General features: G+C 42.0%; 1 protein-coding gene across 4 annotated transcripts; it reads right to left on the bottom strand.

Annotated features, from left to right (window-relative positions):
• Nucleotides 1-494: 494 nt before the first annotated feature.
• Nucleotides 495-13011, bottom strand: map3k14a (mitogen-activated protein kinase kinase kinase 14a). 4 transcript variants are annotated; one of them, XM_041956882.1, is made up of 16 exons: nucleotides 12928-13011; nucleotides 6969-7238; nucleotides 6798-6879; nucleotides 6460-6682; nucleotides 5817-6206; nucleotides 5595-5729; nucleotides 5376-5505; nucleotides 4829-4957; nucleotides 3234-3338; nucleotides 2978-3135; nucleotides 2714-2864; nucleotides 2141-2446; nucleotides 1949-2058; nucleotides 1267-1405; nucleotides 1050-1150; nucleotides 495-946 (listed from the first exon to the last, which is right to left on the bottom strand). In XM_041956882.1, exons 2-16 carry the CDS (start codon nucleotides 7222-7224, stop codon nucleotides 785-787), a joined length of 2577 nt encoding a protein of 858 aa, XP_041812816.1. In that variant the 5' UTR covers nucleotides 7225-7238; nucleotides 12928-13011; the 3' UTR covers nucleotides 495-784. The 4 variants fall into 4 exon arrangements, with proteins under 4 accessions (XP_041812816.1, XP_041812819.1, XP_041812815.1 ...); XM_041956885.1 differs by lacking the exon at nucleotides 12928-13011 and adding an exon at nucleotides 12599-12621; XM_041956881.1 differs by lacking the exon at nucleotides 12928-13011 and adding an exon at nucleotides 9323-9464.
• Nucleotides 13012-13424: the final 413 nt, after the last annotated feature.

The following is a 13424-nucleotide window of genomic DNA, read 5'->3' as shown; positions in this document are numbered from 1 at the left end:
GCATCATTAAAACCACTGAGAGTCATTCTTTAGGGTTCATGAATATCCACTGCAAATGTCACAGAAATGTCAGGTTTTATGTTTTTTATTAACTTTTATTCAAATGTTGTTCAGTAGGATTTTTGATCTCACGGTGGCAATAGAGTTAATGTCAGACAGTCATCAAATCATTCTCTGGGGACAATGATTTTCTGTTCTATAAGTAATGGCAATCTGACTAGCAGTTGTCTTGGTATAGACTCAGATCTTGTGTAGATGTATGGACAGACCACCTAACTGACTGACATCTCCATCCTTTGGGCACTGTCAACAGTGGGGCCAAAACAGGACGAAGCCTCTGACTAAGTGACTGCTTTTTATTTTTTGGTGGGCATAATTTTAGTTTCAGGATAATGCACACAGCGTAAACAGACTAAAATAGTGTTCAAACAGCATTTATAACCCAGAAAGTGCATTACTGTGAATAAGTGAGGTCAATAATGTATCACACAGTCTGCAGTTTCCCATACTGTTTATTGACTCAATGTAAACATGCAGTAAGAAAAGGTGCAACATGTAAATATCACAGTGGTCAAAAAAGTTCTGTACTTTGACAGAATAACGAGCACTTGTAAGACAAAAAGCAACATGACATGTGCTGTAACCATCAATCTCCATCTGTCAGATTTATTTTTACCCCTAATCTAAAAGCATGGTCCTCTCACATTGAGATGATTCAACAGAAGGCCACATGTAAAACGGATAAGACGACACGGCGGCTGATGGGAGGAGAGACTTGAGGCCTCTATCTCGTCTCCAGCACTCCGTCTCTGATCCTCCATCTCCAGGCAGAGCTGAAGTCTGGAGCAGGAACACAGCAGAGCTCCAGACCGGACTCCTTCACCTCCTCATCGTGAGCAACCTGCTGGCCCTGCTGGGTTTCCAAGGTGAAAACCCTCTCTGAGATCTGAAAAAGATTCAAGCCAAAGCATGAAACAAGTGTCATCTTTCCAAACACTGAAACAGATTAACATGAATATCTGTCTCGACACATGTGTGCTCGCCCTCACCTGATCACTGATTCCAGTAGCAATGTGGCCCACCTTCACCCGGCGCGTCTCTCTGATGCGGATGCTTCTCCTGTTGAAGTCTTTGATGCAGACATCAACCCCTGGGCCAATCACAGCGGAGAGATACACATAGAGTAAGTGCAAATTATATCCCATTTTACAAACTGGTACAACATTAAATCGTTTAAAAGAAGAGAGGGTGACAGATTTATCTCACCTTCAAAACAGCAGGGTGGTGGGAGCTGCGTGTGGCTCAGCAAATCCACACTGAAAACCTGCACATCTGGCTGACTGTTGTAGGAGAAGACACCCGAGCTGAAGTCGTCTCCTGGGCTCAGGGACCAACGTCCAGAATCCTGTAATAACAGGTTAAAAAAAGAGGAGCACAAGCAAACAGCAGGTCTGTTAATGCTTTTAGACAAAACAGTTGAACACCAATGAAACTGTTTAAATGGACCCAATTTTGGGAATATCTGGACTATCTGGACAGGTAAAATTGATCACATTTTTCTACAAAATTGGAACATATTGAATTGCGTTCCTTGAGACAATTAGCTCCTGGATGCTGTAAATCATCATCTCCTGTCTTCATATGGGCCTACGCTTAACGGAGCTGTTTCCCACCAAGTCAGTCTAATCACTTAAGCCTTTCTATGTTGATAATCTCAATAAATGTTGTAATACACTTCTTTCAGGCAGATTAAGTGTGCTACATGGCTATAAAATTGGAAAGTATAATGGCAAAACACCTGTTGGTCGAAACAAATTCTGCAATTTTGGATTTATGTGTAGCAGGCGCATTATGGCCGTGATTGATAACTCTGACTGTTATCTACCAATCTCACTTCAACTGTTTTAAATTAAATGAGAGATCTGCTCTATTGTGAATTGTGGGTTACCTTTTTGTCCCATGGTTCCCAGTTGGAATATGGGTCACTGCTGAGACAAGACAAAAGCTGCTCCTGCAGCTCAGCAGAGTGAAGCTGGGACAGACTGCTCAGGTAGAAATCTGAAAACGAGCAGGAAAACAATGAGCAGGGTTCAAAGGTGGAGCACAAAAAACAAAGCAGAACACATAGATAAAACCTCACCTTGCTCTAGTTTACGTAGCTCAAGTTCAGGCACAGTGGTGATCTTGTTGCCCCTCTTGTGGTTCGGCTCAGAGATCAGCATTTGGGGACAGAAAGGTGAGCCCCTCTTTGATTCCTCCTTCCCGTCATCATTATCACCCAGGTCCTTTGTCTTCCTCCCTGCTGTAATCACTTTCTCAACAGACTCTTCACGTTCCTCCGCATAGTCAACGCTGTTATTGATAAGCTGCAGGGAGTCTGGAGGCTTGTCGGCACAATACCGGGGCTCTGTGTAGGGTCCCTTCACTGGGTTGGTGAGTCCTCCCACTGCAATCACACAAACACAATACATGAAGTCTTTACACAGTGTAGATGGTGATGCTTCCAATGTGGTCATTTCCACTGAGGATAGGCGAGATATGTAACCCTCGCTTCTCAAAACCCTGCCTTCACCTTTAAACTCTCAAGTTAATTGGTATGTCTGAGCACCTTCATTTTAATTGCCCTCAGTTTTGCCTCTCAGGGTACATACAGGCAAACGCTACAAAGGGTTTGCCTGTACGTCAAAAAAATCATCTATACATAGAGAGTTACCTTCTTTCAGAGCTCTGTCACTTTTTTCTTTGAGGTTAGATGCTGATGCTCTCTTGGCTGGATCCTTCTGAAGTCCAGCTTTGATAACTTCAGCTGTGAGAGGGCAACAGTCAGGTGGGATCTCTCTGAGTGGGGGAGGCTCGTTAGCGATCTGTAACCATCGGAAAAAGGGAGTCAAATCTGATGTGAATGAAGTGAAGAGTGGGCTGAATATCTGCGATGAAACACTGGTGTACAGTGCCTGTGTGCCGCTGTGAAGCATACCTTCAGGTAAAGTCTACAGGTGTAGTATCTTGTCCAAGGTTGACACCCATTGAGCATGTGCAGAAGCATACAGCAGCTGCTCCACACATCTGCTTTGGCTCCGCGGGGTTCCCCTTTTACAATCTCAGGGGCCATGTGGGTCTCTGAGCCCTTCAGATCTGCATTGAATTACATTGGGAAAACAGTTAATTTGGACACGGAAGTGGATAAATTACCCATCTTCTTAACTGAATCGCTAAAGTTACACAGTACTTACCTTTGGACCCACTCAGGCTCTGTCCCCGGTTGTCAAGTCTCTCTGCGTGTCCGAAGTCACACAGGAAGGTGTCTCTCCCGTCCTCCGACAGCAACACATTGTCCGCTGTGGGAAACAAGCAGACTTAGACTTAATCCATTGCATTAATTTTGACACTGCTTAGTGAACTCAATGGCACTTTGTTGATTTCAATGACTTGTGCAGTTTAGTTTATGGATGACATAATTAGAAACAGGGCAGCTGCACGGACAGAAAACAGAACAGAGACAAAGGAGCAAAATAAGAGGAATATATGAGGTCACTGAGGGACAGCTGCTGCTGCAGTAGAAAACACTTTAATATGGAATGAATGTGGAGTCCGGTCACAAAAGGCAGCAGATAAAGACATTTGGTGTTACTGCCACGCTTTAAAAGAGGCATTGCAGACACCAGGTGGCGCCTGCGCTGCCACAGCACAATGCTGCTCGTCCGTCATTGAGCTGAAGTCTGTAGTTTTTTGCTCTTCCTTTAACTTGGTTCCCTTTTTGTTTTTCTCTTTCCTTCTTTTCTATGCTTCTTTCCACTTTATTTTCATCTTCTGCTTTCTGTCTTCATGGCCTCTGTTCGTACTTCTCTCTCTTCTCTCGCTAACTACTTCCTGCTCCTTATCCCATCCCCCCTCTCTGTTTCGTTCTCCCTTTCTTTCTTTCTTGCTCTCCTGATTCTGTGCACATGCGCCGTTTCTAAAGAGCAGCGGTGAGTCATACTGTGGGAAATTCCCAGCCCGTCGTCTTCTCTGCGGTAGTCTGGTTTCACAACACAGGTGCTGAGGATCAAATCTAGACTGTATCTGTGACACTTGTGTTCCACACAACAGCTGCACAGAGACACAAAATCCTGATGAGAACTAATTAGAAATCTGTCTTCCTATCTGTATGTTTTTGTTTTCCACTAGGTACCACAACAAGTAAAAGTCAAGCTGACACATTTAGTTTTACCGCTATTACTGTCGTGCCACTTTGATCTATACAATTGCTACTGTTTAAATTCATCTTGAAAGTGTTGTTATGCTTCGATGCCAATATCTGATGTCTGTGTTTTGGTGTCATCACTGCTGTTGCTTTTTTCTCAACGTTACATTCATGGTTTAGGTAATTCGTCAATCTTGAGGTAGTGGACTGCATAAAAACAAAATTTACAAGATCAACAAGTGGCAACATGTAGGAGGACACAGGAATGCTACTATCCACTATCAAGTTGTAGACAATGAAGACATACACATCAAAAAGTCACAAAATCTGCTTATTGCTCTGCTTTTGTTGTTCGTTTTCTCTTCAACTCTTACAATAAACAAAGATGACGGCTCATTTGAGGTTAAACCCAGCGTGTTCAGGACAAACTGAAATAAAAGCACTTTAGTATATGTCTGAATAAAACTGAAAACTGACTTTAGTTATACTTTAGTTTGGCTATTGCTCAGTAATTTTGTGGAAAAAGGACACACATTCAAGAGGTCAAATTAGTTTTCTTCATGACATCATCACTCATATTTTGTCTTTTTAGTGTAACATGTAAAACTTGAACACTAGCTTAACTTTTCCTTTTGTATGACCTACCTTTAATGTCTAGATGCACCACTTTTTTCTTCACTAAGTACTCCAGCGCTGTTAAGACTTGTGAGTGGTAGTGGAGACTTAGGTCCTCTGGCAGCCTGCCACGCTCCGCTATCAGCTGGCCCAGGGAGCCTGAACAAACAGACAAGGTCAGACCAGGATAAAGATTGTATCTTGTTAATATTTACTAATGCACAATATCTTATTCAACTACTCCTTCTATTATAGCCTGGAATTTGATGACAAAGGAAAAATGTGATGTATGTCGTGTTTATCGACCGGGCATCTCCATCTCAATGGACCTTGAAACTTAAAGGAAGTTCAACAGTCATTTCTGGCATCCCAGAACCACCCACTTCCACATCTCAACACTAATCGCTTCCGTATTTCTGTAGTTGTCATTGTCCTCATGTTGCGCCTACTGTGCATGTGTTGTGCGTTTAATTCATCACATCTCACCCAACAATTTCCAACCTCACCCTCCATCTCAGGAGCAGTGAGTACTGACAGAATGCGCTGCGTGTGAAAGGCAGAAGTGAGCCTTGTTTACCAGATTTCAGGTCCATGAGAAGAACGACATTGGGCCCCTCTCTGACCACTCCAAAGAGTTCCACCACACGAGGAGATCTGAGGGCACTCCACGCACCCACCTCCTCACTGCTGAACCTCTTCAGGGCGATCTGTGAGGATGGAAAAAAGTAGTGAGCAATCAGAGCAGTTTGAAACCAGGCAGTGGAAAAAACACAGAGGGCAACACTCTCTGTCTTACCTTTTTGACAGCAAATTTGAAGCCTGTGTTGACATCTTGAGCACTGTGTACTTCACCATAGGAGCCTTCCTTGACAAACTCTGAGAGGATATACTCCCTCCCTTCCTTGTATTCAGAGTCCACAGGCTGAATTTTCTAACGGAAGACAGAAATAAGTTAGTTTGATAGAAAGAGATTTTAAATCAAGACAAAAGACAGGAAGCGAACTAAAGCAGAACGTACTTCATTGTAAAAGATTATTCCCTCATTGCTGAGAGAATCAGCTGCTGAGAGATCATCTTCTTCTTCTCTTACATCCCTCTCCACGTCTTTGAAAAAGGGCCGAGCGTAACACGGGTCCGCCTGACTGACGCTGCCCCTGAGGCCCACAAGGGGCAGTGAGTAGTCTCCCAGACTGCTGAGGCAGTCTGAGTCGCTGTCCTGCCCATAGGAACGGAGACTGGAGAGGGGGCCGCAGACCTGGTCCCTCCAGTTCAGCGGAGAGCAGCTGGAGCCTGTGATGTAGATCTGTCGGCTGTAGAGAGAAGGCCCTCTGTCCTGCTCTTCTGAGCTTTCAATGCTGCTACAGCAAGAAGTGCTGAGGTCGCTTCTTCCTCCGAGAGACGACTCCTCCTACAGGAGACAAGCAAAAGGCATGTCCCATCAGACTACATGACATTTACCTGCTCAGGTGAGTTTGCTCAGGGGCAGAATGTTCAAAGCCGTGAGAGGCAAAACTAAGGAAAGGAAAGAAAAACGAATGTTTGCATGGGAATATCTAGAGATCGAGCCTCTGAGTGCCAAAGAACGTCGCAATTAATCCTTAAAGATGATTCATAATGAAAACACTGCGAACACGCCCACTTCTTTTAAGAATAGCTCTTACCAGAATCTGGACCAGAGAACTTCCACTCTCCTGTTCAGGGACTCCAGAAGGCATTCGATGTCTGTGTCGAGGCTTCTCCTTCTTCTTCTCCAGTTTTTTCTTGCCCTTGCGCTTCTGTCTCTTCCTGGTCTTCCTTCTTGGGGTGAGCGGAGCTGATGAGCTGCTCGGCTCCTGGATGGAGGCTGTGGTCGGGCACGCCACATTGTTGTGTTCTGAGGAAAGACTGGAGCAGAAGTACGGCACCGATGTAAATTCCAGACATGACGTTAAACAATTCAGTATAGCCTCTGTAAACAAATGTGAGGTGTGAGAGCAATGTTGTCATGGTAATGTCATACCTGCTGGTGAAGCAGTTAGGGGAGGGAACAAAGGAACGTTCAAAACAGGATGGACTGAACTCTTGGGAGTCCTGGGTTTCACCTGAGGGGGGCACATTGTTAATGTTAAATTCTCTGTCCATGCACAGCTGCTTGATTTAGTACCAAAAAAAATCAAAAACAAATAATTACATTCAGCTTGGGCAATGAAGGTTGAGGTCTTCAGTGGCATTTCTCCCACTTGCTCTGCAGTCCCTTGTGTCAGGAGCTTATTTATCAAAGGGTTTAAACAGGCTATGTAGCCCATTTTGCTGTCCTTTCCCTCCTCTTCCTCCTCCTCCGTCTCCTGGTCCGCAGCTGAGCAGGGTGGGTATGACCCCTTCAGCTCAGCCTGGGATGACCCGGAGAAGGGTGATGTTGAGTTGAAAATCCTTTGCCTCACCGCCATTTCATCTGTAGGATCTGGAGAGAGAGAACATCATAAGGGACTGATAAGTCAAGTGTTTTCTCAATAGTTGCACAACAATAATGTCAAATATGAAATATTTGTAATAATAACTGATCATTAGCAAGTTGCTATAACCTGGCACAATGCATATTCTCTTGTTGTACAGGATTAATGTCTTATTGTGCGCTGTCCCTGTTGAAATAAATAAATTACATTACATTACATTACATCATATATGCCTGAACCTCTATGCAACTAATTTTATGAAGTCCATATTGTGGGAAACCCTAAAACTGGTCAGATACATCAAATAGTTAATGGAGTTGACTGATGACATGCTGGCTGTTTCATTCATGAGGCTTTCCAAAATTAAAACAAGTTTATAGTAAGGCTGCTACTCATGGGGCTGTAATTTATCTGCTGACTGATCTGCTTTTCTTGAGTAATAATTTTGTCTATAAAAACGTCCTTTGTAATTTCCCATAGCACAAGACGACATCTTCAAATGTCATGTTTTATCCTGGCAGCAGTCCAAAACCCAAACATACTGAGTTGACTATGACCAAGAGAACCATCGAACCATTGTATATGAGAAGCTGGAACCAGCAAATGAAAGAGCACTACTAAATTGATAACCAAAATTGTTGCTGCTTCATTTTTATTTCATTAGTCGACTGTGAATTGACTGATCGTTGCATCTCTAGTTTACAATAGTTCATATTTTACAGTGCAAATGCAATGTCAATACATTTGTTTCCTTTAAACTGCACTTTCTCTTGATCATTACGGCATCATGTCTGTGCAGTAAATCACATGGTTCATCATCATGCTAGTGACTGACCTTTAGAAATGTTGTAAGTTTGTGCTTGTGCGGACTGTTTCCCTAAATTGTAAGAAAGGACTTTTCACTATCTGCTAATGTGAGAGTGGTGGTTCTGCATAGTGGCAACCAATCATGCTTCTTATTTTCAAGTTTAAACTTTTGTTTGTTTAATTTGCATTTGATTTTTTCTGTACCTCTTAATGTTTTGTTTGTGTATTTTGAAGGAGCATGTGGAGAACACTACATACTAATGAAAAAGTTTGTTTTGTTGTAATCAAGTGAAGAAGAGGAGCTCATATACTTGACTCTACTTCAGATGAGACGTTTACTCTTGTCAAGTCCTCACATCCTCAAAATATGCACACACTTCAATGCAACAACGACAGGCTTTGTACTGTGGTCAAGTACATATTAACTTAACTTTGTCAAGTAAATTGAGGATCCTGATCGTCACTTGATCAGAAACAAACTGAAACTTTTGCGGTGGGCAGATGAGACAGGAAACGCAGCCCTGGCCTTGTTTTGACAGTTGCAACAATGTCGTTAGATGCAAGTACTCTGTGCTTAGAGGAAGTAAGTTATAGCACATTCAGCACAGCCGGGCTGAATTTCCAATAAAGATTAGCATGAATGACTGTTATGATCTGGTTATTATCATCAAAATGTGTGTGTGTGACTGTAAAATCAGCACATTCAGACACACTCCTTTCATCTCCTGCTGCTTATATGCATTAAACGCACTTCAAAAAACACGAAGTGAGAACCGGGGCTACAGTTGCAGCATGTGACATCAGTGTGTCCATTACACTTAAAAGCAGTTTCTCCCTGACACTTAGCTCGACTCTTTCTGCACATTGATAGAGCTCATAGCAAGATTAATACTGAGATCTTGACAAAACAGTCACATGGCTGCCAAAACCCTCGTCCAGTAATTTTTGCACATTCTTTCTCTTGGTAATACTAACACACCGCCAACACAAGAAACACTGAAGAAAAACTGACATCAAGCTGTGTTCAAATATCAGTGAAAGCTGCTCAAGTTTAGTAACGTCATTACCTTCTGAGCCGACTTCATGCACTGCAAGATCATCTAGAACAAAGCAATTCAACTGTCACTTCCTTCTTAAGACGCTGCACCGGTGCTCTGAAAGCACAGCGCAACACCACACCCCAGTGAACTTACGTGGAAAGGAAATAGACAAAAACCCACTGCAATAAACACAACCACAAAAACAACTCTGTGTGTGTGTGAGGCCGAGGGGCGTGGAGACGTACCGACAGATGCCAGTCTGAACTGCTGTCTCTCTCCCGCGTATCCGCTCTGAATAACCTGTCCTCTACATTAGCTAAACTAGGTGCCGCGTCTGTCCGCCTCGTCCCTCATGTTCTGATTCTCAGCAACAGCTCAGGCTCCGCTCTCTGCTCTGCTTGATGCTGGCTCTCGGCCAACCGGGGGGGGGAGGAGCTGGCTGACAATGACTTATGGGAAATGCATCTCCACTTCCCCATATTCCCCCCTCCCTCCAACAGGGCTGGTTTACTTGCTCTTCCCTCTGACTACAGATTAAAGGATAACGTGTTTGGTTATGCTTTTGATGATCAACTGTGGACTATGGGCTGAGCAAAGTAGAACACAAGCTCCCCGTGGCCTACGCCTATCAAGATAAGCTCAGGTTTTACTCTAAGAAATGAATAATGGCTGTGATCATTAACGCTCTGCATCAAAATCAAATCCAGAATATGGACAAATAAGATCTTTGCTGATTAAGTCAAAATCACTTCAGAACAATCAATTTTCTGCGTGTGCACGTTGTTGAGAGAGAGACTTGGGATGAGTTTGTCACCTTCCGCACATACCCACAATAGAGCTCTGTGACCTCTTATGTGCTCTGATGTCCTAATGAACATGTGCCCCACAGCCATCTAAAGTATATAAGTCACATTTCATGTCACACATCCACACTCTCAACTGTATGTCATGTCTAAAAAACTAACATCAACAACAATGCAGAGTTTTCTTTAGACAGCAAACTTCTGTTAAAAATCTGATATCTGGTACGATGAGGATCTTATGGAAAACATTTGCCAACGAGTTTGGCTGACACTTGAAATGTGAGGCGTCTTCTGTGTCTATCTGAAATAATTTCCCCTTGCTTTTCTTTTCAGCAGCAAAACAACTTACTCATACAAAAATTGCAGAACACAGGAAATTCAGAATACCACTTGAGAGGCTCCGCCATAAACTGTGAGCAAAAAGCTAAATGCAAGTTGCTTACTGCCTCCTTAGTGTAAGGGAAAACAATTAGCTATCATGGCAACAATATCTCAAACAAACTGTTAGCATTAGGGTTGTGGACATTATCATAAACAGTCCGGGGTGTCGTTTTGCAGCATATAAAACAATAAATTTGAAGCATAAATTACTAAGATGTTTTATTGAATATCAGAATAATAGCTAATTACCTCACTGTCCATCAAGTAATCACTTAATTGATTATTTCAGTTCTAAATGCAATACAATACGATATAACCACTAACTAATCCTTCAAATTTACAATCAAGCTGAACCTAAACCTCTCTGACAGCATCACGGGGACTGAACACTATAAGCTTCACAGAGATTGCAGTTATTACGGGCTGTTGCCTTGGATAACATGAGATTGCACAGGTGTCTCTAATAAACTTGTAACTGAAATCGTAAATAGGAAGTGGTAGGATCCATTGCAATCTACTTTTGCAGAGAAATCCTGAGCTAAACACATAGAGTCCAGTGGCGATATTGAGCCAACTTCTTCTATACACCCACACAGATTAATGAAATTCCAAAGCCTTTAGTAAGGACAGTGAAAAGGGACTCAACCTGAAGTCAGCCACGAAATACACACAGCCAAGCATTCCTTCAGGAAAACGCCGGCTGCTTCTCAGGAAATTGTCCCAGTCCTGGACTAACACAAGTCCAGAGCTTTTCTGAAACCATATGCATGCTATGACTTCAAGTTGTGCTCACACTGTTCAGGCACACCTCTCAGTGTCTCTTCTTACTTCCCCTTTTCCTGATCCTTTTACTGCAATGAATAATCAGGTGTCATTACAACAAATAAGATGATCACACCGTGGCAAAACTCAGCAATTTTATGGAGTCCTCTGTTCCCAACATTCTCTGCAAGTTTTCATTCAACTAATAATGATTCTGTACATTAATTGTGGGTATCTGAAATTAACCATTTCCCTTGCCAAGTCTGAAAATGTAGGAGACAATGTGATGTTCATGTTGCTGCTTTTCTCTGCTCTATTTCATTGTAAAGTTCATTTATTTGGGTTTTGAAATGTTGGTCAAACAAAACTAGATATCTGAAGATGTCACCTTGAACTGGGAAATTATGATGGCCATTTTCACTACTTTCTGGCAGTTTATAGAGAAAAAGATTCATCTAGAAAACCATCTGCAGATGAATTGATAATGGGAAAAAAAACTGTTAGTTGCAGCCCAACAAGCAACATACAAATTTGATCTACTCATCAAAAGCGTGTATCCCCTCCAATATCACTACTGTGAGCGTCAGGATATTCTGCCAAAGGGCATTTTGTTACACAGAGAATAGATCAGGAACACATAAAGTGAACAAAAGGACTGAGAATTCATGTAACACATGAGTGATGGGGAAATACAAAGCAGTAACACTATGGTATAATTTAGGCCTAGCATGTTTAACTTGAAATCTGCTGTGCATCTTATATATTTTATGCTATGTCAGACTACAGTATCATCTAATATAGCTATGCAGTAAACTCCTCTTAGGTGAAGGAGTGTGCATGAGTGACACTCTGCATCGTATGTAGCAGATGTAACAGATGGACATTTGCACTGGCAGGACACCACTGGTTTCTCATTCAAGGATGGACCCAGGCTAGGGCCGGTTTGCTGTAAGGGCAGGTCAGGGTTTTGACTTGTGCAGTGTTTGTACAGTGTGTGAGAAGCGGCAGAACTTGGACTCAACATGCAGTGCTTGTCAAGGGTGACTAATGTAAACAATTCAATCTGCTGCATATGAGCTTAAGATAGCTTATTGTTTAATATATCAAAAGCACTGATAATGACATAACACGAAACATGTCAATATTGGACAACATGAAATGAACATAATAGCAGCTCTTGTGTTCAAAGTCATAGGAACAGTTTGTAGTAAGTAAAGTCAAAATTATTAAGAATGACACCTTTGCTTGTTTTCTTATGTGTTATGTGTATAATGTATACGTTATTATATGTATATAATGAATGAATATACTATTTCAATCCCTTGGCAAGACTCCTATATGTTTATTTTCAGATTTTGATTTCTTTACCTTTAAGGTAAGCACGAGGAGGCCCTGTTCTAAGACTTCCATGACAAACAAAGGTATCCAACAACAGCCAGTAGCAGTGGAAAAAGTACACGCAGGACTACTACAGATGTGTGTTTTAATCACACACATCTGGCCTCAACAGGCGTAAGCGCGGTTTGAAAAAGTTTGGTGACCTGTACATACAATGTTACGGTAACAGAAGCCTACCTTTTGTTGTGCCCACCTTTGTTGTTTTTAGCTATTTTCACAAACTGGTAAAACACAGCCACAGAAATAGTTGTTAGAGCATAATTTCCCGTTAACAGTGTTCATCTTCGAGGGTTTCTACGCGCTCAGAGTGTACTACAATAACTTCCGTCACCGACATTTCACATAAGCTAAAAACCGACATGTCTTTGCCATTTGCTGAGAAGTCGAGCTTTTCAAAAAGGAAATGGTTGTCACGAAAGAGAGCAGAAAAGACCGACGTGTAAAAAATGGGTCGCCAATTAAAGAATTGCAATTAATGATAACTGTACAGCGGAATTTTCACTTACCGAGCTCCCAATTAGTTAGAAGGCGTCGGCCGATGCTGATCTGATCCGTGTCTAGCTAACGTTAGCTAACTTCCGGTTATTGATTTCTGATGTTATGTTCCCTAATTTTATAACATTTACTGATTCAAAATGTAAGCATACAAAACAGACTTTGCACAATTATTACTATTCGTTGATTGTTTTGATATCTTTAAATACCGCTTACGCTCTAGCAATGTTTTTTGTCTTTTTAGTAGGTGAGCGTTATTATTTTAATTTGAAGCTGAAATGCATCTACTTCCTGTATACGCCTGTTTTTGATTTAACTAGTTTCTGTGGAAGCAGAGCAGGAAACGTTCATGAGGTATGAAAACTGAAGTGATTTTTCAAGTAACGGCCCCTGTAATAAACTGCACAAACAACCCCTGATGCATTTTTATTATCTATTTTTCCTTATTTCTTTGTATACTTGCTTTTTCTTGGTTCCTATCCAATACCATCCTCCTCTTAACCATTGA

Source organism: Chelmon rostratus, chromosome 17 (genome assembly GCF_017976325.1).
Source record: "Chelmon rostratus isolate fCheRos1 chromosome 17, fCheRos1.pri, whole genome shotgun sequence".
Taxonomy (NCBI): domain Eukaryota; kingdom Metazoa; phylum Chordata; class Actinopteri; order Chaetodontiformes; family Chaetodontidae; genus Chelmon; species Chelmon rostratus.
This window is presented reverse-complemented; position numbering and strand designations above follow the sequence as displayed.